The 24,760-nt window shown below is 48.9% G+C and overlaps 1 protein-coding gene across 8 annotated transcripts in view; it reads left to right on the forward strand.

Moving 5' to 3' along the window:
* The first annotated feature begins 6,548 nt into the window (after positions 1-6,548).
* LOC144733932 (protein transport protein Sec16A-like) overlaps positions 6,549-24,760 on the forward strand; it is a 45,885-nt gene continuing 27,673 nt past the window's right edge. For 6 of the 8 annotated variants that reach the window (XR_013588459.1, XM_078615953.1, XM_078615958.1 and 3 more), the window contains exons 1-12: positions 6,549-6,857; positions 10,202-14,648; positions 16,102-16,238; positions 17,390-17,469; positions 18,416-18,506; positions 19,270-19,477; positions 19,812-19,986; positions 20,352-20,503; positions 21,102-21,163; positions 21,777-21,915; positions 22,076-22,378; positions 24,348-24,445. Coding sequence is in view for 7 of the 8 variants with exons in the window: in XM_078615953.1 (XP_078472079.1) it covers positions 10,251-14,648; positions 16,102-16,238; positions 17,390-17,469; positions 18,416-18,506; positions 19,270-19,477; positions 19,812-19,986; positions 20,352-20,503; positions 21,102-21,163; positions 21,777-21,915; positions 22,076-22,378; positions 24,348-24,445 (5,843 nt within the window). In the remaining variant the exon portion in view is untranslated. The remainder of the gene's footprint in view (positions 6,858-10,201; positions 14,649-16,101; positions 16,239-17,389; positions 17,470-18,415; positions 18,507-19,269; positions 19,478-19,811; positions 19,987-20,351; positions 20,504-21,101; positions 21,164-21,776; positions 21,916-22,075; positions 22,379-24,347; positions 24,446-24,760) is intronic. The other 2 variants (XM_078615956.1, XM_078615954.1) reach the window with 2 other exon arrangements.

Consider the following 24,760-nt stretch of genomic DNA (forward strand, 5'->3'; position numbering starts at 1 on the left):
ATAACTTTGTAACTGTGCTACAGATTTCAATCGCACCAGTGTGTGCCTTGCTGTAGTCCCCGTACGAATGACGATTCGTGAAATGTTCTTGGGTTATCGGTGACTCGACACGATTCTACTACTGCCACATTACAACCCATGCCGCTTACACCGCACGTGCGATCCGTTCAACAATCCCTCTCTTAGATCATTAAAATAGCTACGGAAATTATCGCATCATTTGTCTGACGAGCTGACAATCACTTTAGTTTACGTTTTTTTTTGTAATGCGCTAATGTAACTGTGAATAGCTGCTTATTTACAACTTTAATCATTGTGTTCGGTTATTGTATGAATACTTTGTCACGGAATAACATGTTTTAAATGCTGTAATTTACGTGACAATATCTCTCTCCACTGCATGAAACCACAAGGACTCAACTAGAATCAACATCACAGCTGTAAAAAACACAATCCTCGGTAACTGGTTCTTTCGGTAAAGTCACGTAGGTATAAAATAAAATAAATTAAATCACGACGTTTCGATTGCAACACAAGCAATCATCATCAGGTGGGAAACCCACAGCAAAAATTGTTTTTGCTGAAGTGGGAGAGAGATGCCGAGGTAAGAGGTTATATAGGTAAGAGAGGGGGGGAGGGGCAAGGGAGGGGGTAGGGGGAGGGGAGCGTGGACGCGAGGGGAGGGAAAGGGACTTTACCGAAAGAACCAAAGAGAATGGATCCCTGCAGTAACGAAAACTTCAAATTTAGAGTGAATCCTCGGTAACATACTGGACGAACACCGCTCCACCATCGCTATAAACTGATCGTCAAAACTGGTCGTCATCTGTCAGTAAAGTCTCGAACATCCACCACTCCAACTCCTCCTAACACTACATCTGAATAGGGGGTAGGATTGTGGGGAGGGTTAGGCTTGATCCGACAGCTCCACACTAACGCACACACGCACGTGTGTGTTTGTGTGTGTGAACAATGTGACAATTAGGGTGAAAGTGGATGGGCAAACTCGGTAGTTGGCCATTTGATGCTGCTGCCACTGGAGTAATTGCAGTCACTATGCCAGCCAAGCCATTTATTTGAATTCAATTATTTGGCGAAGCTGTGTTGGCAGCGGTGCTCGAGCACGATTTAACAAAAACAAATCTACACATTCCTTAATGACCCTTTTAGTGAAGAAGGGTCATTGCCCGAAACGTCGCCTCTTGTATATGTTTCCTTTAAGGTCACTGGTGTTCGTGACGAATATGCATGTCTATAACTTGCATGCAAATAGCGCCATCTGCTGGCTCCATTGGGGTCTGCACTTTCATGTACATTATTAACATAACGCGTTTAACACTGTTAATTGTGACAAAGTGAAACGAGTTTAACACGTAGGCTTACGCGAACATATTATCCATAATAGAGGTTTTGGGTCAAATCGCGTAAATATAAATGTGTCGTTAAACCCGCCACCAGCCGATAGACAATTAGTAAGATTTGTCACGTAAACCCACTACAAACGTAGTGGGTTTAGGGGCCATCCATAAATGACGTCACGCGATTTTGGACGATTTTGACCCCCCCTCCTTCGTCACACGGCGTCACAAAAGTTCAGACCCCCCCCCCCCTCAAATATGACATCACAAAGCTCTGCCCCCCCCAAGGTGCGTGACGTCATTTATGGACGGCCCCTTACTCTCCAACACACCGGTGTGTTGAACTACAGGAGAAACGAATTGGCACGTGTTGTTTACGTGCCAACCCTTACTAATTGGCGGTGTCGTATGGTGGCGGGTTTAACTACACAACATTTATATCTACGCGATCCAACCAAAAAACCTCCATCGTTATGGAATATCAAACGAGCAGCATCCGTGCCTTTTTGCAAGGGACACACGCCGGGGGGCGGGGCTATGCGGGTGACGTCATCACGCAGACGTGCGCGGTGACGTCTCCACGCCCTCGCATCTGTGGGCCAGGGGTCGACGACGTTAAGCGCGATGACGTCATCACGTCGCCCTTCATCCCATTCGCAGTAACGTCACCGCGTAGCAAGTCATAGACGTTGACTTAAAGTAATTATAGATTTGAAGATTTCGTGACTGCAAGGATTCATACTATTAGGTTTTTTTCGGTAAAGTCACGTAGGTAAAAATAAAAATAATAATAGAAATAAAATAATAAATCACAATTCTTTTATTTCTATTATTTTATATTTTTACCTACGTGACTTTACCGAAAAAAACAAAGAACAAGTCATTGACGTGCCTTTCAGGGACGGTGGCTATTGACATCATTAATTTCCTTAACACGCATGGGGGGAAACCCATCTTCCGGAAGATTTTAACCCGGAAAATGTAAGATTTTGACGCACTTCACGTTTGTAATGTTCAACCAAAGGTTGGGAGGAGCGTCTCATAATCTGATAGGTGTGAAACCAGATTTGTTAAAAGTGAATGCTGGACAACACGTTTGGTGTGCGTCTTATTTTACAATGCGCATTAGCACTTGCCCCTACAACCTGTTAAAGACTACCCTGTACCGCAAGATCTTTGACCTGTGTTTGGGACCAGCTTGGTGAATTAGAATATTTACACGAGGAATCCGAGGAGCTATAAAGCTCTTTTCACACATGTCCAGTCGGGGCTTTGTCAGAACGTTGCAACAATTAAACACGTGTGGAGTGCAACGCATGGGAAAGATAAACAAAGCCCTTGAAAAATACAAATGAAACTAAACTATGTTTATCTTACCTGGTAGGTAAAGCCCACTGAGCTATTGACGTATTTTTCAGAAGCGCCCCGGTCACAAATTACAGCTCAACGCTGGACACAAGTTTCGTGTCCCTTGTTAGAGGCTATAACCGCGGGATCTTTGGCCCGTGTTTGAGACCCATCTCTGTGTGACTTTATCAACGCTGGACACGAGTGTGCTGAGTGTGTGTGTTCTGAGTGTGTGTGTGCCGTGTGTGTGTGTGCTATGTGTGTTCTGAGTGTGTGTGTGCTGAGTGTGTGTGCTGATTGTGTGTGTGCTGATTGTGTGTGTGTGCTGAGTGTGTGTGCTGTGTGTGTGTGCTATGTGTGTGTGCGCTATGTGTGTGTGCGCTGAGTGTGTGTGCGCTGAGTGTGTGTGCGCTGAGTGTGTGCTGAGTGTGTGTGCTGATTGTGTGTGTGTGTGCTGAGTGTGTGTGCTGAGTGTGTGTGTGCTGTGTGTGTGCGCGCTATGTGTGTGTGCGCTGAGTGTGTGTGCGCTGAGTGTGTGTGCGCTGAGTGTGTGTGCGCTGAGTGTGTGTGCGCTGAGTGTGTGTGCGCTGAGTGTGTGTGTGCTGATTGTGTGTGTGTGTGCTGATTGTGTGTGTGCTGTGTGTGTGCTGAGTGTGTGTGCTGAGTGTGTGTGTGCTGTGTGTGTGTGCTGAGTGTGTGTGCTGAGTGTGTGTGTGTGCTGTGTGTGTGCGCTATGTGTGTGTGTGCTGTGTGCGCTGAGTGCGTCTGATTTTCCTAAGGGTCTCAGAACTTGCCCCTTATAGCCTGTTAAAGGCTATCGCCACGAAGTTTGGTGTGCGTCTTATAATCCGGACCACCAAAATAACCACGACACTACTTAAGGTCTTAAGCGAATCAGGTGGAGCCATGTAGGCAACTTGTACAAACTTGGCATTGCTCACACGTGTGTTTACACTGCAACGCGCACGCGTGTGTGTGTGCTGTGTGCGCTGTGTGTGTGTGCGCTGTGTGTGTGCTGTGTGTGTGCGCTGAGTGTGTGTGTGCTGTGTGTGTGCGCTGAGTGTGTGTGTGCTGTGTGTGTGCTGAGTGTGTGTGCTGTGTGTGTGTGTCCTATGTGTGTGTGCGCTATGTGTGTGTGCTGTGTGCGCTATGTGCGTGTGTGTGCTATGTGTGTGTGCTGTGTGTGTGATGTGTGTGTGTGCGCTGTGTGTGTGTGTGTGTGCTATGTGTGTGTGCGCTATGTGTGTGTGCTGAGTGTGTGCTGAGTGTGTGTGCTGTGTGTGTGTGTCCTATGTGTGTGTGCGCTATGTGTGTGTGCGCTATGTGCGTGTGTGTGCTATGTGTGTGTGCTGTGTGTGTGATGTGTGTGTGTGCGCTGTGTGTGTGTGTGTGCTATGTGTGTGTGCGCTGAGTGTGTGTGTGCGCTATGTGTGTGTGCTGAGTGTGTGCTGAGTGTGTGTGCTGTGTGTGTGCGCTGAGTGTGTGTGTGCTGTGTGTGTGCTGAGTGTGTGTGCTGTGTGTGTGTGTCCTATGTGTGTGTGCGCTAAGTGCGTGTGTGTGCTATGTGTGTGTGCTGTGTGTGTGATGTGTGTGTGTGCGCTGTGTGTGTGTGTGTGCTATGTGTGTGTGCTGAGTGTGTGTACTGAGTGTGTGCGTGCGCTATGTGTGTGTGCTGAGTGTGTGTGCTATGTGTGTGTGTGCTGTGTGTGTTCTATGTGTGTGTGCTATGTGTGTGTGCTGAGTGTGTGTGTTGTGTGTGCTGTGTGTGTGCTGTGAGTGTGTGTGTGCTGAGTGTGTGTGTGCTGTGTGTGTGCGCTATGTGTGTGTGCGCTGTGTGTGTGTGTGCTGTGTGTGTGTGCTGTGAGTGTGTGTGTGCTGAGTGTGTGTGCCATGTGTGTGTGTGATGAGTGTGTGTGCTATATGTGTGTGTGCTGAGTGTGTGCGCTATGTGTGTGTGTTCTGTGTGCGTTTGTGTGTGTGTGCTATGTGTGTGTGTGCGCTATGTGTGTGTGCTATTTGTGTGTGTGTGCTGAGTGTGTGTGCTATGCGTGTGTGTGAACTGAGTGTGTGTGCTATGCGTGTGTGTGAACTGAGTGTGTGTGTGCTATGTGTGTGTGTGCTATGTGTGTGTGTGCTATGTGTGTGTGTGCTGAGTGTGTGTGCTATGTGTGTGTGTGCTATGTGTGTGTGCTGAGTGTATGTGCGCTATGAGTGTGTGTGTTCTGAGTGTGCGTGCTGTGTGTGTGTGTGCTGAGTGTGTGTGTGTGCTGAGTGTGTGTGTGCTGAGTGTGTGTGCTATGTGTGTGTGTACACTATGTGTGTGTGTGCTGAGTGTGTGTGCGCTATGTGTGTGTGTGCGCTATGTGTGTGTGTGCTGAGTGTGTGTGCTATGTGTGTGTGTGTGCACTATGTGTGTGCTGAGTGTGTGTGCGCTGTGTGTGCTGAGTGTGTGTGCACTATGTGTGTGTGCTGAGTGTGAGTGCTGTGTGTGTGCTGAGTGTGTGCTGTGTGTGTGTGCGCTGTGTGTGTGCGCTGTGTGCGCTATATGTGTGTGCGTGCTGTGTGTGTGTGCGCGCTGTGTGTGTGCACTATATGTGTGTGTGTGCGCTATGAGTGTGTGCGCTCTGTGTGTGCGCTATGTGTGTGTGTGCGCTATGTGTGTGTGTGCGCTATGAGTGTGTGCGCTGTGTGTGTGTGCGCTGAGTGTGTGTGCGCTGAGTGTGTGTGTGTGCTGAGTGTGTGTGTGCTGAGTGTGTGTGTGTGCTGAGTGTGTGTGCGCTGTGTGTGTGCGCTGTGTGTGTGCGCTGTGTGTGTGCGCTGTGTGTGTGTGTGTGCGCTATGTGTGTGTGTTCTGAGTGTGAGTGCTGTGTGTGTGCTGAGTGTGTGCGCTATGAGTGTGTGCTGTGTGTGTGTGCGCTGTGTGTGCTGTGTGTGTGTGTGCTATGTGTGTGCGCTATGTGTGTGTGCTATGTGTGTGTGTGCGCTATGTGTGTGTGCGCTATGTGTGTGTGTGTGCTATATGTGTGTGTGCTATGTGTGTGTGTGCGCTATGAGTGTGTGTGTGCTGAGTGTGTGTGCTGAGTGTATGTGCTGAGTGTGTGTACGCTATATGTGTGTGTGTGTGCTATGTGTGTGTGCGCTATATGTGTGTGTGCTCTGTGTGTGTGTGCGTTATGTGTGTGTGTGCGCTATGTGTGTGTGTGCGCTATGTGTATGTGTGCGCTGTGTGTGTGCGCTGTGTGTGTGTGCGCTATGTGTGTGTGTGCGCTATATGTGTGTGTGCGCTGTGTGTGTGTGCGCTATGTGTGTGTGTGCGCTATATGTGTGTGTGCGCTGTGTGTGTGTGCGCTATGTGTGTGTGTGCGCTATGTGTGTGTGTGCGCTATGTGTGTGTGTGCGCTGTGTGTGTGTGCGCTATGTGTGTGTGTGCGCTGTGTGTGTGTGCGCTGTGTGTGTGTGCGCTATGTGTGTGTGTGCGCTATGTGTGTGTGTGCGCTATGTGTGTGTGTGCGCTGTGTGTGTGTGCGCTGTGTGTGTGTGCGCTATGTGTGTGTGTGCGCTATGTGTGTGTGTGCGCTATGTGTGTGTGTGTGCTGTGTGTGTGTGTGTGTGCGCTGTGTGTGTGTGCGCTATGTGTGTGTGTGCTGTGTGTACATGTGGCGCTTTCACAGTCAGCTCCGGGAGGAGGAGGAGGCGGCCGCGGCGGCTCCCACAATTCCCACCCCGCACGGGCGCGCCCTTTCGTGTCGCGCCGCCCCATTGGCTGAGAGCCTCCGCTCGCGGCGCGCGCCCACCAATCGGCGAGCGCGGCGCGCCTCGGCTCGCCCATACTGACTAGGAAATGCAAAAGCCTCGCCGGACACGGATCCCATAAACACGTCCTTACTGCTGACGTCGCCGAGAGCTCAAGTTAAAGCGGCTTCCTTCACGCCTCTGTAACTGCTGAAAGGCGCCGTTTCTCCCCCCACCCACCCCACGCATCCTCCCTCGCAATTACGGCGTCTTCACGGTCTCTATTGTCCCGGAATGAGCTGATGCGCTTGCCGTCGGTGAGCGATTAAAGTCCACGTCGCGTCTCCTTCACCTGGAGGTTGGCGATGGCGCCTACGCTGTGAAGTCTGGGACTTCGAACTCTGCCAGGAGATAATCGAGGTGACAGCTGCAACGATTGTCTCCGGATTGTGTTTGGCGGTCGTGGTGGTTGGTGGTGGTGTTTATGATGATGCTCACGATGTGCCTTGAGTCGGCGACATTGTGAGGCCTGTTCGCTGTTTTCCCGGGGTCACCGGTGTTGTCTGGAATTTTGCCCGGGGCCTGGTTGCTAGGCCCCGGGCGGAGCTGCCAGCCCAGCACGGTTGGAGACCGCAGGAGTATGGGATGCTTTTTTTAATTCGATAAATGAACATACAAATGTTGGTGTCGTCCAGCAGTAGATTGACAAGAGGTTGTTCATTATTATTGTTGGTGTAGACCAGTAGTGGATTGAAACAGGGTTGTGCGATAGTATTGATTTCATCCAGCAGTTGATGTAAAAACGGATTGTACATTTTTGGTGTCATCCAAAAGTGGCTTCAGTGGGTTGTACAAACATTATCATGACTTGGTGTAATACAGCAGTGGATTGAGAAAGGGTTGTACATTTATATGATTTTAATTATTACAGTGTGAATATTGATTACGGTACAAGCAATTATGTTCAAGTCAAATTGTTTAGGCAAGGGTTGCCAAAGCCATATTAGAATCTTCGCCACTGGTTTTAATGTTTTATCCTTAATGTACGTCCTGCTTCTGGAGCATGCATCACGTATTTTCTGCAGTCGTATACTGTATTAATTGATTATAGTTAGAATGTTATTTCTATAACGTTTTTAATGCAAGGCATCTTTTAGAAGGTTCAGCTCTGCCATGGAAATATATTTCCAGCACAGCTTTTACAGTTGTATTATGTAAGGCCTGATTCGACTACACTATCACTGTCCATATTTTTATGTAGCCTTGTTGGGTTTATGACAAGTTGTCTGTTATGGTATATATCTTAAATGGTATTACATATGTGGGTTGATAAACTCACAGCATATGACTGTGAAAGTGTTACCTCCGGCTCAGGAATCTAAATTGGATAACTACTTTCCCTCGCTGGTTTGAGTGAAAGAAAAATCAACTTTATTCAAATTTTCACAATGGTGGTATAGATGCAGAAACGCCTCTCATCCACGATTGCCATTGTCCATAGCTGGACACAATCTGTGAAAACGGATATTATTGGTGGTAAAGATTAATAATTATTTATGGCTGTTTCTGGATAAGATCATTATTCCAGCAAATGTCCCCAATTTCCAAATGTCTGTCGTGATAAAGAGGGACATTGCGAGGATGATTACCCCAGAGATGGAACAGAGATTCGTTGACATGCATTACTTGGAATGATTGTGGTGCCAGTGTACTGTTAGGGATGGTAATGGAGCAGGGATACCATCATCCAGCAGTGGTTATACAATGGATGATGGTGATGATAATGTCAATGTGATGATAGTGTTGATGACGATTTCGGAGGATGATGAGCCATTTAATTTCACAGATTATAAGAGTCGTCAGAAATTGGCAACACATTTATTTCTATTAGTAGAAATGCAATTTGATTGTAGTATTGACATAAAATCCTATTACAACCCTTTGTCAATCCTCTGCCAAATGATTAATTCCTCACCTGGTCAATCATTGTGGCTGCTGCTAAAGGGATACCCAGGACCAGTTTGGATATAACTCGTCACCGATGCTTAGCTGTAGGCAGGAATTAAACTCATGTTGCAGAACTGTACGGATAATGTTGCATCATCTGTTGTTACGCTTGGGTGTTTTTTAGCTTTTAAACCCTGAATATGCTTCATAAATAAGATACAATGCTGAATGAATATATGTAGCCGAGGAGCAATGGGTGTCCTTATACATGTTTATTTTTGGCATTTGAACATTTTTAATAAGGGCTTCAGACACTTGTTTTTTAGTTCTATAGGAAACAGCTGCAAGTCAGCTGTTTAACATTTATTGCGTTTTTAGCGGCAGGAGATAAGACTGCGTCAGTGGTACCTGTTATTTTACGAACATTACTTGAAGCTGATATAACTATCAAAGCCATACCGGAGTAGTTATGTTTTACTGGTGCTGTACACTGCTTTCACGCATATTTTAAAGTATACTCCTAAAATTTACTTTTTGAGTTCGTATGCTAGACCTTTTTTTGTCACATTTATTCAGCATTTCACAGCAACGTGCAATTTATGAATTTTCTATCAACAGTGTCTTTAAAAATCCTCTCTTGTAAATGTAATAATGATGATTAAAGTACATTTTTTGTAAGCTTTAAAGCCTCTGGGGGTTTTGAAACCACTGAGAGCTCCTACTGACAGCGTGGCACATGTTGATCACTGCTTGTATTGACGAAATGTACACTCCTGCAGTGACAGCACATTGCATTGAACGCAAACTAATATTTTGTAACAACACTACGGTGTTTGCTCATGTGCGGTTAGAAAAACTGTACAGTGTAGAGCAATGTGTTCACCAAGGTTGGCATGGGCCTGCTACTTGCAAGGTGCTGTGTGCATTTGGCACAGATGCTGATGTGGAAGCAAGTATCGATTGGGCTCAAACAGAAATGTGTTTCGTGCTTGTATTGCTTCGTGTGGCTCCCCGGGTCAGCGACAAGCGGTGGCTATCAGTGCCAGGTGTCCATACACACAGCCACTCGCTGAGAGCTGTTAGACGTTGCACTGCTCAGCCAGTTCCTGGATCAATCTGTGTGTGTAGTGTGCATGTGTGTGCTTAGTGGCGTTAACTCTGAAGCTGAAAGAAAATAGCCATGTTGACTCAGATTGCGTGTTTCCAAGCCCAAGTGTATAGAACCCACTTTGATATGCATTATTGCGTGAAATTAGACTTATTGTTTTACCTTGACAATTTGGGGTGTATACCAACATGATTTTCCCAGCTGCTCTACTTTTGTTTAAGTTTTACATTAAGGGCATATACTTGAAGTTCATGACCATGTTTCATTACTGTTTTACTGCAAAATGGCTGGCTCATGATCATCATTATAAGGATATTTTACAGTACTTTGCCAATTCCCTGCTGAATGAAGGCTTCTCCATGAGGGTTGTTTGACTATGCTCTACCACACTTCACTATCACTCATGTTTTTAGATTAATCGGGCAATGCACTGCTCCACTATAATCCACTTGGATGAGTCTTATTTATATATGAACAAATCACTGAAATTCACCGCAGTAGTTAACTTGCTTGAATTGCTATATTACTTAAGAACCTGGTCCATAAAGTCTAAATCTTGCAATGCAGAAAATCCACTACAGTGCACAATCTCAATATTTGTGCTCAAGTAGTGCATTTAGTGAGAGACTAAGACCTTAAACAGCAGTCGGATAATCTCATTGTTTGCACTAACTTTCTGCCTTTCTTCATAATCAAACACTGCCTGCAGGCTTACCAAGGCTGACCGTGGTGACACATCCGGGCCCACCGCTGCCGTGATGTTTGCGCCCATCCCTCAGAACGCAACGCCATCCCCAGTGGGTCAACTTGGGGCTGCCACTTCACCCACGGGGCCACCACTTGCTGGCCCTCCCAAGCATGGTGCGCCCTCGCCCTTTCGGCGAACGACGCCGTACGGCCGGAGAACAACGCCCACGATGGCGGGAGCGGCGGCATCTGCAGCCGCACCACCAAAGCAGCCGCTCATCTCGGACCCTTTTGCATTTAACCGCCTGCAGCAGCCGGGGCCGTCGCCACCCGTGCTGGCGCAGCCCGTGCCTTTCAACCCCACTGGGAGTGCACCACCGCTCGTCAGCCAGCCAGGACCAACTCAATTCTTTAACCCGACACAGCCGTTCAACCAGCCTGCTGTTCCGGTCTCCGCTCAGCCGCCGTCTTCTTTGATAACAAATCCACCAGCCCAGCAACAGCAGCACCAGCAGCAGCAACAGCAGCAACAGCAGCAGCAACTAAATGTGTTCAACCCAATGCAGCATGCGCCCGCCGCCGCTCCAGTACAGTTTATGCCACCATCCCTGCCCCCCACGTCAGTTCCACTGCCATCCTGGGCAGTGCCTGCTTCTTCCGCAGGGGCGGATCCATACTTCCAGCCTCAGCAAGGGTTGCGCCCATCTGGTGCTGAAGCCATGCCTGTGTCATCCGCTTCCTCCCTGGAGCACGGCCATTTATACCAGCAAGGCCCCGTTTCCCACGGTTACCAGCATGCACCGGCACCTCCTCAGCATCATCCCCAAGTGACACATCACAATGACTCACATTTTTCTCTGCAGCATGGACAGCATTCCCAGGTGCATTCGACTGCTGTCCTGCAGCCTGGAGGCCCTCGGGACTCTTACATGGGTCCTTCACCAGTCCCACCGCCACATCAGGGCCACCCACCCTACGGGCACATGCAAGGCACAGTGCCGAGCGCCACTATGGATCCATCAGGACACCCGGAACTCGGTGCTGGATCTGTACAGAGGGTGGCACCTGCACAGGGCCTGCCTGGCTATGGTCAGCCAGCGCATGATGGAGCCGTTAATTACTACAATCCCGGTCTCCCACAATCGCACCAAGCCCCGTACCGACCAGGCTCCGGAGAATATGACCAGGAACTCTACCCTGCAGAGCGCCTTCCTCAAAATTCCAGCACATCTGCCGAGGTTCCCACGTCCTCTGGTGCACCCACGTACGAGAGTTATAACCCTGGACCGCACGCGCATGAGTATGCGCCCCAAGGGGACGTTTACACAGCATCACCACCACAGCAGCAGCACGGTGTCCCTCAGCTCCCCCCTCATCTGGATAATACGTTGGCGGAGCCTAGCTCCAATGCAGAAACCTACCCTGGAAATGCAGCTGCCTCTCAGTACTCATTCGACGCATCCTTACAGCAGCAAGGCTTTCACACAGACGTGCAGGGCAGAGTGGGTTACAACAGTGGGCCGGCACACGAGGGGGATCATAATGCACACATGTCAGGCTGCGCAGACGCCCTAAAAAGTCCCCAGACGGACGTCGACTGCAGCACTGTGTCCATGTTCTTCAGGGATGATGATGTTGAGAATTTTGAGAACGTCTCTTCTCACCAGGCAACTATGGCCCCGACGAGCATAGCACAACTCCAGCCCAGCGGATGGAGTCAGGCTGACAGCGCCGCTCAGCACGGTGTACCTGAGGGTGCCAACGTGAACAGCAGCCCTGCGTCCTTCTCTAATCCATCTCTTGAGAACCCTGATGTAAGCCTGGAAGGGTCGGTTGGTGGTATCGTAGCGCCATTGAATGCGGCGTCCACGATTCAAGGTTCTGGTCACTGGGACTACACCCAGAACCAGGAGGTTCCACCAAGGGATCCTTTCAAGCAGGAAAACGTTGGCCAACCAACAAACTCACCGAACCATCCATTCGGCGCAGTCCATCCCGATGGCACCTTGCGGGATCGGCCGCCGCAGCTCCCTGACAATGCTGAGCTTCTTCCCAACGTCGAGACGCCGGACTCGGTGGCCCGGCCAGGCCGACCGGCCAGCGCCACGTCCTCTACGCTGAGCGGTGTCAGTATGAGCAGTGCTGGCGGACACGCCAAGAAGCCCGTATATCCCAAGGTGTCGAACACGTTCATTCAGCAGGAGAACCCGGCAGGGCCGCATCCCCAAACGTTATCAGGCTTGGGGGACTTTTACCATCAGGGGCCTGCCACCGCCCCTGTGAATGTGCAGTTGTCGGCCGATGCGACCGCCGCGCAAGCGTGGCCCGGCAGTCCAAGCCCACCTCGGCCTACGGGCCACTTCCAGTTGAGCAGGAACAGCTCGTTTGAGCCATTCCGCTCGCCACAGCACTCCGTAGTAGATCCGGCAGATGGCGCCGCTGCCCCTGAGAAGGTGGGCAGCTGGGATGAGACGAGCCTCAACTTCGATGAGGAGCTCAACAAGGAGCACTTCGGCGCCCGGGGTGCACGTCACCGTGCGCTGCAACGTACGGCGCATGCCAACATGGAGCTGTTGCCCGATAATCAAGAGATCCCCAGTGCCGTGGCGAGTCCGGCGAACCCCGGCAAGCCGCCGGTCGGTGTGCACTCGACGCCGAGCGAGCGGCGGCCCAGTCGGCCGTTGTCACGCAGCTCGGCGCTGCGGCAGATGACGGAGAGCCCCATGACGACGCTGTGGGCGCAGGATGGGGTCCCCGGCCTGGACGAGACCGTCATCCTTGCTCCAGCCGCACCTGCGCTGCAACCGCCGAGGAAGCCAGCAGCCGGAGGAGATGTGATTCAGCCTCCGGAGGAGGAGATGGGCACCAGGCATGGAGGCGCGATCCACGGATACACTGGGTCCGCGGTGGAGAACATGGAAATTCCACCAGCGTCCAAAATGCACGGGCCAGCTGTGATTGGACCAGCCATCGCACCAGTCATTTGTCCCGTGGCCCCGTTGGACATAGGTCTGGTTCCGCCAATAATCCTGCCGCAGCCTCAGTTGGTCCCTCCGACGGCCGCTGATTTGTCACGCAGGGGAAGCAACCAGACATCTGAAAATGGCATTGTCTCTGTCACTCGCACTCAACCCGAGTCACTGATGCACCACTCGGCACTTTCACAAAACCTTCTGCTGACCTTTGTGCCGTCTGATTCATTGACCCTCCCTACCGTTCCCGCCATCAGTGCCGCCCCCGTGCCCACGACCCAGGGTTTCGTCGGTGGGCAGCTTTTTGCAGAAGGAGCTCGTTGCGCTACATCTCCAGCCATCAGCCAGCAGCCCCAGATGATGTCGTCATGGCAGGAAGAATCTCTGAACGCGCAAGCCGCTCAACACAGAGAGCGCCCGCCCAGTAATTATGGTAACCCGTCTCTCGTGGGCATGACCGCCATTGATCCACCGGCGACGAAGAATGCGCTGCTTAGCTTTCCAACTCAGGGTGAGCAACACAACCCTTCCATTTACCAGCAAATTGAGAAACCCAAGAGTGGCGATCAGGCTCTCGACCTGACCGTGCGGCAAGCAGCATTTGCTCAAGAGGGCGCCATGAGGACACAAGAAGGTGGTCCCATTCAGTTGCAGCCAACATCCACTGTACCGCCATGTCCACCACCGGTGTCATCTCACTTGCAGTCACAGCCTTCTGCTTGGCAGCAGGTACCAGGTTCATCTGTCACGCAGCAGCAGCCACAACAGCAACCGCAGCAGCAGCAACAGCAGCAGCAACAACAACAGCCACCACCCAGAGCCCAGCAGCCTGTTGTTCAAATTCCACAAGAAATTTTATCTGGGAAGAGCCAGTCAATGGAACAGCTAAGCGAGCCAACTCCAAGCCATCAGGTGCCTCCCTCCTCACAGCTTCCACCTCCACAGCATGCAGACTCATCTGCAGCCTCGACCCATGTGACCTTGGCAAACCCGCCTATTGCTGACTCAAAGGCAGCACTGCAGCAGCAGCAGCCAGTTGTGACCTCGAGTTACCATTCTCTCCCAGAACGAGCAGCATCAGTTGAAGTCACTGCAACTACTCCATATCCACCCGATCAACCTGTACGGACACAAACTGAACAACAGCAAGATAGTTCTGTAGCTTACCCACCCAACGATTCTCAGCCACCAGTTTCTTCATCTCACTACCCAACAGGGGCGCCACCACAGCCGTCGTCATCTCAACACTCTACTGCCGAGCATCAGCAAGCAGGACAGTATGCGGGCAGTCAGACGGGCGGGCGCTACCCGGGCGACGAGGCGGCTCGCTATGCTGCTGCTGCCGCTGCTGGCACCTACCCGGGCTACCCACCGCTGCCAGCAGGGACGGCGGGCTACGGGCAACCGCCGTACCCCTATGGCACCGACCCCTGGGCACATCACTACTACCAGTACTACCAGCAGGCCGACCCCAGAGCTGCCCAGGCGTACTATGAGGTGAAAACACTTGCTAATGACTTGTGCAATTAATGTTTGTCTTCATTTAGTAGTATAGCCACAATGAGTTCCATACTTTTTCAGGAGCGTACTGCCTGCGATGTTTTGTTCAATTCCCTTGAAATGTAAATAGTACTATATTCTGTTGAACCAGTATTTGTGTTCCAGCACCAGTACAACCAGTGAACCAGTTACTCCATTGTACCGAAATGGTGAAACGCACTATGAAGGACTGGAGTGGACGTGGAGATGGCCCCACACAGAATTGAGTGGAGAAAGGACCGGCAAGGCAGACCACAACATAAGTCACACAAGTGATTGGTAGATTTATAACTAAAAAGCCATTGAGACCAGCAGTCTATTTTTCAAGGGAGATCTGCATTTAAATAAGTACAAATAAAATGCATACACATTTTATCAGTAAGTGGGTGTTATGGGGAGGACGTTACAGTTTCTTAAGCGGAGAGGCAGCCAAAACAATACATCTGTCATAAATACATACCTAGGATGTCTGTCCAATTCTGATATAGTTATTGATATAAGGTACTTCATGGCCAGATGGTCTGTCATGTACCACTTGTGATATGACATGACACTATAATGGAGTGACATAACAGTTATCTGTTGAGGGATCTAATGATGTGCTTTATAACTTTTAATTTAGTGTTATAAACAGAGCTTGAAACTCATATCAGATAGCCAAGATCACCAGGGCCATTTGGTTTTTGGGTCGCTTTTTCTGCATCCTACTTCCTGTACTGATTAACGTATCTGTAATCCTTTACCGTGTAGGTGCAGTTGGTGGATAACATTTAGTTATCGTGTGCACCAGACACCGACTTGCAAGGGCTGCAAGGTGGCCAGTAGATGCCTCTGGAGTGTTATCTTCAGGTGTACACGAGTTTTCTCTGGACACGGGCTTTCACAAACACAATAGAAATCATTGGCCAAACTTTTCAATGTGAAACACTCTTAAAAAAATTTCACCATTTATATTTTGTGGATTTAAAACGAACAATTCCATGCTTATTAAAATTCATGTGAGCATAGGGTTTGGTGTGAATACATCTCGAGTGTTTTCCGTCTTAAGGTATATGTCGCGTATCTATGGCCTACGAGTTAATTTCATACGGCCCATGGCAACAAAGTCTACCACTTGGAAATGGCCCACAAACAATGTTTATCCAGTACTGCAAGCTTCTTAGCCACACTAATTGGGTACTTCGGGGCAATTTCTTTGACAAGGCAACATTTTAACGTGCTCGGTATCACTTCTGCCGCTGCAAGATGTCCTTGGACTAATTTATGTGACTGAGGTGTGTGTTCACGTGTGGCCCCCCAAATATTTTAGAAAGTCCTTTTCAGTAAGGATAAGGTTCCCCAGCCTCCCCTTAATCGAGGTTGTTACTCTTGCTGAGTCGTCTTGCTTGCCGCTGTTTGTGGTGTTTTGCAGCAGAACGGGCGCAGTGCCAGCTACGAGCAGCCTCTGTCACGACAGGGCAGCTACCAGGGCGGCTACGACGCATACGGCCGCTACCGTCCCCCCGAACCGGAGAGGCCCAGTTCCCGTGCCAGCCACTACTCGGAGCGGTGAGTGTGCTCGCTCCACGTAACTGAACAATTAAAATAGATTTGTACACCCTCGTGGTTGATAAAACCGTATACACGCACGAGTCAAATTGTTTACCATTTGTATTGTATGAGATGTTTCCTTTGGGATAATGGCTGAAATGAACAAGACATAATGAATCGGTGCTGATGAGACAGTACAAATGAGATCGAACACGTGAGGCAGAGCAAATTAAACCGTACACGAAATGCTAATTAGACCGACACGGCACAAACTTGCCTTTATCGGCGGTACAAATAAATCGCCGTAGAAAACTACAAATGAGGTGAAAGTGTAGAGAGAATAGTTGAGACAGTAATCAAATCTTGAATCAGATGTGACAGTTCACCAAATCCTGGAATGATGACTTGCTACGTGTTTAATAATCGGAAATTCTTCATGGTGGGCTATGCCCCCCACACCTCTCACACGTGTCCCACCGTTTGTGTGGCTAAGAACGTGTTGAAGTTAAACCAAGGAAAAACCCATAAAGCAACAGAGCTGTTATCTTATAGATACGCCTAGGCTGTTGTGGTACGTGGCAGAAGGAAGAAAGCGATGGTAGGATGTGCCATCGGTGGCATTGACTATTATGGCCTCTTAATAAAAGATACAAACCATCGTGTCTCATAAAATTATCCATAATAGTTTTTTGGGTTAGATCGCTTAAATATATAAATTTGTCTTTAAACCCGCCACCACCCGACACAGCCAATTAGTAAGGTTTGTCACGTAAACAGAACATGCCAATTCGTTACGAGTACAGCACACCGGTGTGTTGGAGAGCAAATCCACAACATTTACATTCTGAATACGACGTTTCTCAAAGTATTCACTCCCAGAAGGCTGTGGAGCCGATGGGTTGTGTTCATGGGGAAAAACAGATATTGGAAGGAGACATTATCTGCTTATCTATTATGCTTGTGTTACCCAGGAAAGCCTCACGAAGCCTCATGACTTTGTTTTTTTCAGCAGTTCCTGCCAATTTTTTGTAGTAGGAGATGATGATTGATATGTATATTTCATTTCAGGAATTTGTTAGTCGTTCAGTATTGATGTATTATTGTTATTAGCTGATGTCTTGTTTAACCATTTAGTTTGTTTGCCTACCCCACATCTTTTTACATTGCAGGGGCCCCTACGACAGGCCAGACGGCTACTACGCAGCAGACAATTATTACGGTGCCAGGGCATACGGTTACCCACCCTCTCGTAAGTCCTCTTCTCTTACTGGGATCCCACCTGGGTACAAGATTAATACTTAAATAATATATATTATCTCGTACATTTTTCTCATTGTGCCATTCTTATAGCACAAAGCGGTGCTTTGTTTGAGACAGTCTGCAGTAGTTTCACAGTAGTGGGGGGTAGGGGGGCAATGTTGCCATGTGTAATGCCAGTTGATTTATTTGCAGGTAATTTTTCATTTTTAACAAATTTGCACCGAGATGCCGGCACACAATGGCCTCCTCTTTTAGAATGATGTAATGAGATCTTTAACTTCCACTGTGAAGCGAACCTCTACCTACAAGCGGCGATCGCCCTACCGCTAAGCCACCTATCACCACCCCTATTTTTAGTGCCTGGTCTCTGCCTCAGTGTATTGGGGTCACCGTTGATGTTCATTGAATTTATTGCATGGGTATTGTCACTTATACGAAAACAAAACCTTGCCGAGTCTCAAGGCTCCTTTTCAAGGTGATCCAGCTTTGGTATTTGTCCACTTCCATTGTACCGGTGTTCTCCCATCCGCATTTTTTGAATTATTTTGGGAGGAAACGGGATGACCAGTTTCCTCCATACATAGAACATTCTAGGAGAAAATCCCGGAGCGCACAAGCGGAATAACACTCGGAGGTCCACACAGACTGTTTCACAAACCTACTTGCTGTACCGCCATCCCCTGGCCATTTCTCACAGCCCCCACCGGGTTTGAGAGTTTGACAAATCAGATTGATCCACCCACCCTTTCCTCCAAAGGGCAGCATTTGCATGCGTATGTATGTACACGCAGATGTGTTAATGTAGCATAGTGCATGTTTAGTGTGTATGTGTTTGATGTAAGAATATCAGCATTGTGTGGATAAATATGCTTGAAATATGGAAGTATACCATGTATGAATGTTAGTGATGTATTGTATCCCCTTCACGTGCGCAGAGCCAGACCAGCCCAGAGCTGATGGCTACAGTTACGATCAAGATATGCAGCTCCGGCATCCTGGCTACTATCAGGACGTCTACTATGGCAGGTATATGCATGGTGGTATTTATTTTAATTACTATGGATGGAAATGGTGGTCAGTTAAAAGGAAGAATCTCTCTGCGTGTCAGGAAACTTGAATACAGAAATTGCGGCGCTCAGAATGGGAGGTGAATAAATAATCGTATTTAGATGGACGCACTGCAGTTGACCAGTATTGTGTTGGTAAATGAAATACAATCGCAGCTGTGTGTCTGTGGAATGCATTATCCTTGAAACATAAATGTTTGCATTTTGCATGTTCGACAATCCATCTTGCGCCCCGCTATCTGTTAATAATCACGATAATAATTATTTGTTACCGATAGAGCTGCCCCTTACACCATGGCATCTCAGAGCACGATTAGTAGCTCTTATCACATGCCATCTGAAACATGAAACGGAACCCCCAGTAGCAGCTGTTCATTTGGGCACACGGTGACTCGGCCCCTAGAAAGCAACCAGGCATTAGTTTGTCAGTAGTGGGGCGATGATTGCTAGGTGTAATCCCAATTAAGTAATTTGCGGTGGACGTTTGTGAATTAGTTCAATTGGACCATGACGCCGGTTCGCAATAACTTACTTGTTTTTATGTAAGTCGGGGGATCTTTGACGTCTGCTGTGGAGCAGACTGCGAATACTTTTTAGGTTGATACACCCACGGCGATAACGAGGGCTGCTTGCTGGAATTGAACCGCAAACCCTTGGGCCATGTAGCTCGCCTAACGATAACCCTGGCGGGCCTCCCCTTGCCTTCCCTTCCGTTGCCAAAGGCGAGAGAACTACATGGAGAACTGGCCGTCGGATCCACGGCTTCCGCAGGCGGCCGACGACGACCCATACCGCCGCGCCTCCGAGGCCTACGCGGAAGACTTTGACCGGCGCAGCGTGCACAGCGAACGCAGCACGCACAGTGTGCACAGCGTGCGCAGCGAGCGGAGCCACCGCAGCGCATTCAGCACCCATTCGCAGCAGGCAAGGGTGATGTTTTTGTTTTAGATTCCAAGACCGGACCCAATCTTTGCAGAATTATTTTATCCTCCCATCATAAACATATTGTCATTTACAGTGTCCTCGAAGCACCAGACTATTTCAGGTGCGGTTGCGGCTATATCCGTATTCGTTAGAAAACCGTGTTATTTCCATGGAGACCAAATTTAGCCCCCTGGCAGTACTGTAACGGGTGTGGGCAGCAGTAACATCAGTTGCTTTGTGGCGGTGATGGCAGCAGCATTTCCTGTTCACAGCTTTGGTCGCGATGGCCCCCGCAGTCTCGTATCTGTTTTTGTAATCGTCGCGTCTCTTCCCGCTTTAGAGTGCCGTGTACCGTGCGCCAGCCCAGGAAGTACATGCCTACCAGTCCCAGACACCAACGCCCGCCTCGGAGAGTTACCTCTACGAACAGTACCCCAGCGCAGGCTACGACGCGTCCCAGGGCTACGGTTACCAGTACGACTACACTACCCAGTCATGGCAGTCTGGCGAGCAGGGTGAGTTATCCGCTGCGTTCACCGCACACGCACACAGCGGGTTCACCACCGTGTGTGTGTTCATCTTGACCACAAAACAATGACCACAACCAAGGAACCACTGCACATTCCGTTACTCCTTGTACAGAGTCGTGTTCATCACATGGGCAATGAAGCAGATTTTTTATTCTCAGAGCTGAAATTTTGTTAAACAAAGTAAACTAAATAAAAATTTACAAAATCGGGTTGTTTGTGCAGATCATAATTTGTAACGTGCACGATTCTACATGTATTGCGAGCGTAAGAACCGATTTAAATCCATTGATTGTTACGTGCCCAATTGCAATCGTGGTACTGAACGATGCTCTTGTCTCTGTCGATCACAGTTGCCCCGGCCCCCGTGAGACCGATGACCCCGGAGAAGTTTGTGGCGCCGCACACGATCGCGCGGTTCGGCCCGGGTGGGCAGCTCATAAAGGTGCTGCCCAACATGCCAGCAGACGGGCAGCCTGCCCTGGTTGAGATACACAACGTGGAGGTGACTGCAAAAAGCACACACATGGAAGAAGTCCGATCCATCGGCTGAACACTCTACCTAAGCTCAGCCAAAACGCTTACATTAATCCTAATGTTAAGGCTAACCTTATTTATTAGCACAAATCCCAATGTTAACTCGAACACCTACCCTATTCACAGCATCTGAACTTAATCATAAAACTGACTTCTGAAATGGAATGAATCTCTATTGCATGTTCAGTTATTCTCATTTCAGCACTCATGCTTAACCCTAATTCTAACTTACCTAAGCCCTGGTAATTGTTTTAAGCAAACACACATCTTTCATGATATTACTGTCTCTTGTACCATTACTAATAATTGGGTACTAATGCTTATCTTTATCATGCTTACCTTAACCCAAGTTATTTGCCTAAATACAAACCTAATATAAACAGCTTCAGTGATATAATACTTTACTATTGTTATCTTTACCATAACGTTAGCCGCCTTGCTTGGCCAAATTTGAATGCCTTACTGCTAATGTTAACCCCTACCTCGACCTAAGCACTCACATGCTAACACTAACATTAACCCTAACCCCTCGCCCCAGCTGATTTCTGCTGCCCATGTCCCTGCAGGTCATGATGCAGGAGAGTGAGGAGCAAACGGAACTGCGCTGCTTCCCAGGACCACTGGTGAAGTACGTGCCACCCGTGAAGCTCCACCTCTTCTCTGTTGCCCATTCTCTTCCTCTTCACTCCACTCGCCCCTCCACTCCTTCCCATCCATCCCCTACCCTTTCGTGATCCCTAAGCACCCCTCTATTGCGGCCACTCGTTCCACAATCCTTGCACTCTCCTGCCAATCTTAAATCATTCCGTTCTGTCACCGTTTTTTTTTACTATGTCAAGCGCCTTGAGTGATGGTGCCTGATAAGTATAAAATTGAATTAGATTAGATTTGTATTCCACTGCACTCTTATCTGTCAATGTATCGCTAAAAACGTTGCATCTATCCGCCAATGCATTACACTAATGCAGGAGACCCGTGCTGTATTGTAGTTTGCGTCGACCCTGGTCCAAGAAATTAAACAGGCCCCACCTGTCAAATTTTCTCCCTCTTCATAGACCACATCCTAGTCCTGCACACTCAATAGCTACACCACTGCATGGGATGTAACTTTAGTTATTTGGGTTTGAGTTCGGATCTTGGATTGCAAAGTGACGTTGCTGGTTAAGGGCACGGCAGGGCCCGTGACATTGAGATTCCCATTGACGTTGTGCGTAACTCTTGTGTGCTGTCCTCCTGCGTAGGGACGAGACGCACAAGGTGGACGTGATCACCTTTGCTCAGAACAAGGCTATGGAGTGCCTTCGTAATGACAAGCTGATCGACAAGAAGTCAGCCGCCCTCCTCTGGGAGCTGCTCGTGCTCATCTGCCGGCAGAACGGGGTTCGTGTATAAATGAATGTCTGGTGCCGTCGATCGATTTGATGTTAATGGCCTTTATTTACAAATAAATCGGCTGTAAGCATTCTGGTATGGCACGGTATGCGTTGGCATAACACGTTATCTCTTGGCGCGGCACGGTGGTGTGTCTCGGCACCGACAGACGGTGGTGGGCACCGACATCGCTGAACTGCTGCTGCGCGGCCACCGCGCGGGCTGGCATCCAGGCCGGGCCCCAAACGACGAAGCCAACCTCATCGACCTGAGCGGGGAGCTGGGGGCGCTCTCGGGGCTTGATGACGACGCTGGCGCCGCCGCACCGCAGCCCGCGCTGCTGCTGGGCGCTCCGGAGGACGGCCCCGTGGGGCAGGCGTCCCTGCTGGGCGAGGGGCGCCTGTCAAGCGAGGAGGCCGTCGCTCAGGCCACCGATCGCTTCCGCCAGCTGCTGCTGTTCGGCCGTAAGAAGGTGCGTTGACCCGAAAGAGCCTTTTGTTGACAAAGTGGCAGCAAGAAAGAATGAAAGATAGAGGAAGGACAGTTAATGAGAATTATTCTTTCTTATGGCTGATTTAGATTCAGAGCAGCAATTACAATTTCACATTGAGGTGGTTAAGCCAGATAACTGCATCGGGCATTTCATCGTTATATGGTCTCTTCTGGATGACCACAGTCACACACTGGGGAGTTTAAAAGTTTCCTTTTGTGCATCAGAGATCCGCATCTGCCATAGTTTGTGCAGTGGGATGTGGTTTAGGGTGGACCATGGGCTTTGTGTGAGGTCAAACCCAGGGGATCTCCAATCTTCATCGAGGTTCAACTCGCTATGAGAATGTCCAATATTCTTAAATTTATTTGGGTAACAGAAAGTTGGAAAGACAGATGAAGGGAGATCCAAAGTTGAGCTGTGTAAGGAGAGAAAGAGGGGGAAAATGTTACGTCTTGCAGTGAGGTTGTTGTGCTGTTCAGAAATGTTAAACAATCAAACCACTGAGATTGTAAATGTTGTGGCTTGGCTTTCCAACACACCGGTGTGCTGTACTAGTGACGAATTGGCACGTTCTGTTTACGTGACAACCCTTACTAGTTGGCTGTGTCGAATGGTGGCGGGTTTTAATGACATATATTTATACGTGCTCTAACCCAAAAAACCCTCTTATGGAACCCCCCCAACCACGTTTGTCACAAGGCAGTGGTAACAGTGCATATGTAATACCGTTGAGGACTCTTGGACACCCGGGGTTGAGGCACACGTATTTATTCCGCAACAGTTGTCACAACCGCGGACATACAATACTGGAGGGGGTATCGGCCCCCTCACCCGGCTAGCTGGGAATACACTGCTAGCTATCTCTGATTTACCTCCTAGTCCTCCACTAACGGGCTAGGGGAGGCTGTCTGGCCCGACACTGGTAAGTCGGGCTACGGTACCCGGAGTCCCAGAGCACTAGCTCTGGTTCTCGGGACCACGCCGCTGGCTCGGTCCTGCACGGCCCTGACAAGGGCGGCGTCCCAGGGGAGTCCAGGGCTCTAGCTAGACGATCTTCGGTCTTCACTGGTTTAGTTTTAACATTCTGCCCCGAGCCCTCTGACACATCCCCCTTTATACTCAACCCCCGCTGAGGGGTGGGGCCCCGGGCTGCCTGGTGCGGACGTCGTTGAGAGCACCCCCCCCCGTGCACTCACGTAGCCCCGCCCACTGTGTTTGTTTCCCATAAGCTGCCATGCATAACGGCTCTCTCTCTAACACCCCTACACATAGAGAAAGTTTTTTTTCATGGCATTTTTATATGGTCACAAATAAAACTCACTCCATTCTTACAACAGAAAAAAAACTATTTAATAGGCTAACATTTCGACCAATGGCTTAGCTAAGGTTTTAAAAATAATTGCTTATGCTTTGTTGAAAATTGAGTCCCCATACCCTTTTTGTTTGATTTTGTAAATGGTCAGTAATCTTTTAAGCTCTCGTCCGGCAATGATGATGGCTTTTATGTTTAATTTGTTATCCTTCCGTCCACCTCCGATTAGCACGGCTGACTACGTATGGTGCAAAAGACGTTTAACATGCATGTGGATTAACCACGCACCGGAGATTTTCACGTAGAATAATAACTCGTGGATGTTCCCTTAATCCCAAATTAAGAAATTAATAATCTAAAAACAGTTTATTCTTGGAAATGTTTATTGGAAGTCACGTGCTTTTAATCTGAACTCAATTTTCTTAACATAAATATAACATTAGTGGTTTTCAGCATAAAGATCTGCGGAAAATGGATATTTTTGCATTATCCGCAATTTTTGAATTATCCTTGGCCGTCCTCCCCGTCATTCGCGCGGATAATCGAGAGTCTACTGTGCGTATATGTAGGTTTGTTGGCCCACGCCCCCTTGCATCTCATAATCACTCTGGAAACACGGTGCTGCTACTTGTACAGGATGCCCTGGAGTCGGCGATGAAGAACGACCTCTGGGGCCACGCCCTGCTGCTCGCCAGCAAGATGGATGGCCGCACGCACGCCAACGTCATGACCAGGTAAGCAATTGTGTAACACGATCTGTAAACGATGAGAGAGCCATCGGACAAAGTGCTCGCAGGCTGGAAGTGAAGAAGGATAATATGTGGGAAAGTTGCGTACATTATACACCTCCGATTAGCACGGTTGGCTACGTACGGTGCAAAAGAAGTAGAGGCCGACTGAAATTCGGTTTCAGTTTCGGTGCCAAAAGTTGGCAAATGGCCTCTTTCGGCATACTTTTGGTTTCGTCCGAAAGTAAATTTTAAACTTTCGGTCGTCATTCGTCAACCGAAGATCTATTTTTAAATCCTTTATATTAAGTTCGCTTGCTT

Source organism: Lampetra planeri, chromosome 49, assembly GCF_965212315.1.
Source record: "Lampetra planeri chromosome 49, kcLamPlan1.2.h2, whole genome shotgun sequence".
Classification (NCBI taxonomy): Eukaryota; Metazoa; Chordata; class Hyperoartia; order Petromyzontiformes; family Petromyzontidae; genus Lampetra; species Lampetra planeri.